Raw genomic sequence first — 1,655 nt, forward strand, 5'->3', positions numbered from 1 at the left:
TAAGTTAACTAAATACTCGGCACCAGAAATGCACCCTGTCAAGCTAATTCGTTTGAGCCCGGATTAAAGGGTCAGCACTTGTACTATCCAAGCTTTTCAAACTTACTGGGTTTTATGAATCACCTGGCATTCTTGTTAACAATACAGATTTCCAGGTGACTCCGGTGTAGATCCCGATTCTGTGGGTGTAGGAAGCAGCCTGGGAATCGGTATTTCATAGGTTCGGTGGCGCCTAGCCCCACTTGGCAGGGAGAAACCGTTCCGCCCGCCTGCTAATGGACCTGGCGCTAGTGGGCGGTGGGCATACCCGATCAGCCCCGGCCGGCTCGGGGAAGCCCGCCACGAGGTCGGAGGACCCTCCCCCGCCCGCCACGGTCAGCACAGTAAATTCAACCAAACTAGCGCGACAGTCACCCCCCTTTCCCGGAACTGGCCTCTTAAGCCAGTTTCAGAGAGGCACTGAATGGCAGAAATCTAAATGAGAGGAAATAATTACGGCACTAGGTGATTAATTCTAGACGACTTAAAACCGCGCAGACTCGTCTTTGGTGCCCCCCTCTTGTCCCAGGTGTCTACCAGCGCTCTTTCCCCGCCTCCCTCAGAGAACGCGAAGAAGAGAAGAATCGCGAGATACAGACGCGGGGCGTGGCCCCACCCTGACCAGTGGAAACAGAGGGCGTAGCACTGAGCCTTCCTTTTATTGGCCCAGGGTCCCCAGGCCCGGTCTAGCAGTGCTGAGGCGGAAGTCGCGCGGGCGCCGGAACGCGCGCTGAGCCACGGGTCCTGCAGCATCCAAGCCGCCGTCATGGTGCGGAAGCTTAAGTTCCACGAGCAGAAGCTGCTGAAGCAGGTGGACTTCCTGAACTGGGAGGTCACTGATCACAACTTGCACGAGCTGCGCGTGTTGCGGCGTTATCGGCTGCAACGGCGCGAGGACTACACGCGCTACAACCAGCTGAGCCGTGCTGTGCGCGAGCTGGCGCGGCGCCTGCGGGACCTGCCGGAGCGCGACCCATTTCGCGTGCGCTCCTCGGCCGCGCTGCTGGACAAACTGTATGCTCTCGGCCTAATCCCCACGCGCGGGTCTCTGGAGCTCTGCGATTTCGTCACGGCCTCGTCCTTCTGCCGCCGCCGCCTGCCCACCGTGCTCCTTAAGCTGCGCATGGCGCAGCACCTCCAGGCCGCCGTGGCATTCGTGGAGCAGGGTCACGTGCGCGTGGGCCCCGACGTGGTCACCGACCCCGCCTTCCTTGTCACGCGCAGCATGGAGGACTTCGTCACCTGGGTTGACTCGTCCAAGATCAAGCGGCACGTGCTGGAGTACAATGAGGAGCGTGATGACTTCGATCTGGAAGCCTAGCGGGTCTTCCCTCGCCAGGACTGCATTTTATTGATGGGGAAGCTGAGACCTGATGCCTGAGATTCTGTGAAGGCGCCCTCACCAAGAGTGTGTCAGCCAAGAACTTGGCTCCTCAGCTACAGGCCCTCACAGAGCCAAAGGGTACGCCCTTTTTCCACAAAATTTTCTTAGCCTTTGGACAATTGGTAATTAAATGACTGCCTTAAGAGACAATGGGAAGCGGTTTTGCGCTGCCCTGGGGAATTGTTACATTCTTGTACCCGAAACATTGTAGTGTGAAAGCAATGATTTTTGG

The 1,655-nt window shown here is 57.8% G+C and overlaps 1 protein-coding gene across 1 annotated transcript; it reads left to right on the forward strand.

Moving 5' to 3' along the window:
* The first annotated feature begins 707 nt into the window (after positions 1 to 707).
* Positions 708 to 1,649, forward strand: IMP3 (IMP U3 small nucleolar ribonucleoprotein 3). The gene has a single exon (XM_024761740.1). The coding sequence runs from the start codon at positions 806 to 808 to the stop codon at positions 1,358 to 1,360; it is 555 nt and encodes a 184-aa protein (XP_024617508.1). The 5' UTR covers positions 708 to 805; the 3' UTR covers positions 1,361 to 1,649.
* The last annotated feature ends 6 nt before the right edge of the window (positions 1,650 to 1,655 follow it).

Source organism: Neophocaena asiaeorientalis, unplaced genomic scaffold, assembly GCF_003031525.2.
Source record: "Neophocaena asiaeorientalis asiaeorientalis breed wild unplaced genomic scaffold, Neophocaena_asiaeorientalis_V1.1 scaffold54, whole genome shotgun sequence".
Classification (NCBI taxonomy): Eukaryota; Metazoa; Chordata; class Mammalia; order Artiodactyla; family Phocoenidae; genus Neophocaena; species Neophocaena asiaeorientalis.

Bases quoted from the DNA above. Each gene is read 5' to 3' on its own strand.
- IMP3 (XM_024761740.1), top strand. From the start codon at position 806: ATGGTGCGGAAGCTTAAGTTCCACGAGCAGAAGCTGCTGAAGCAGGTG.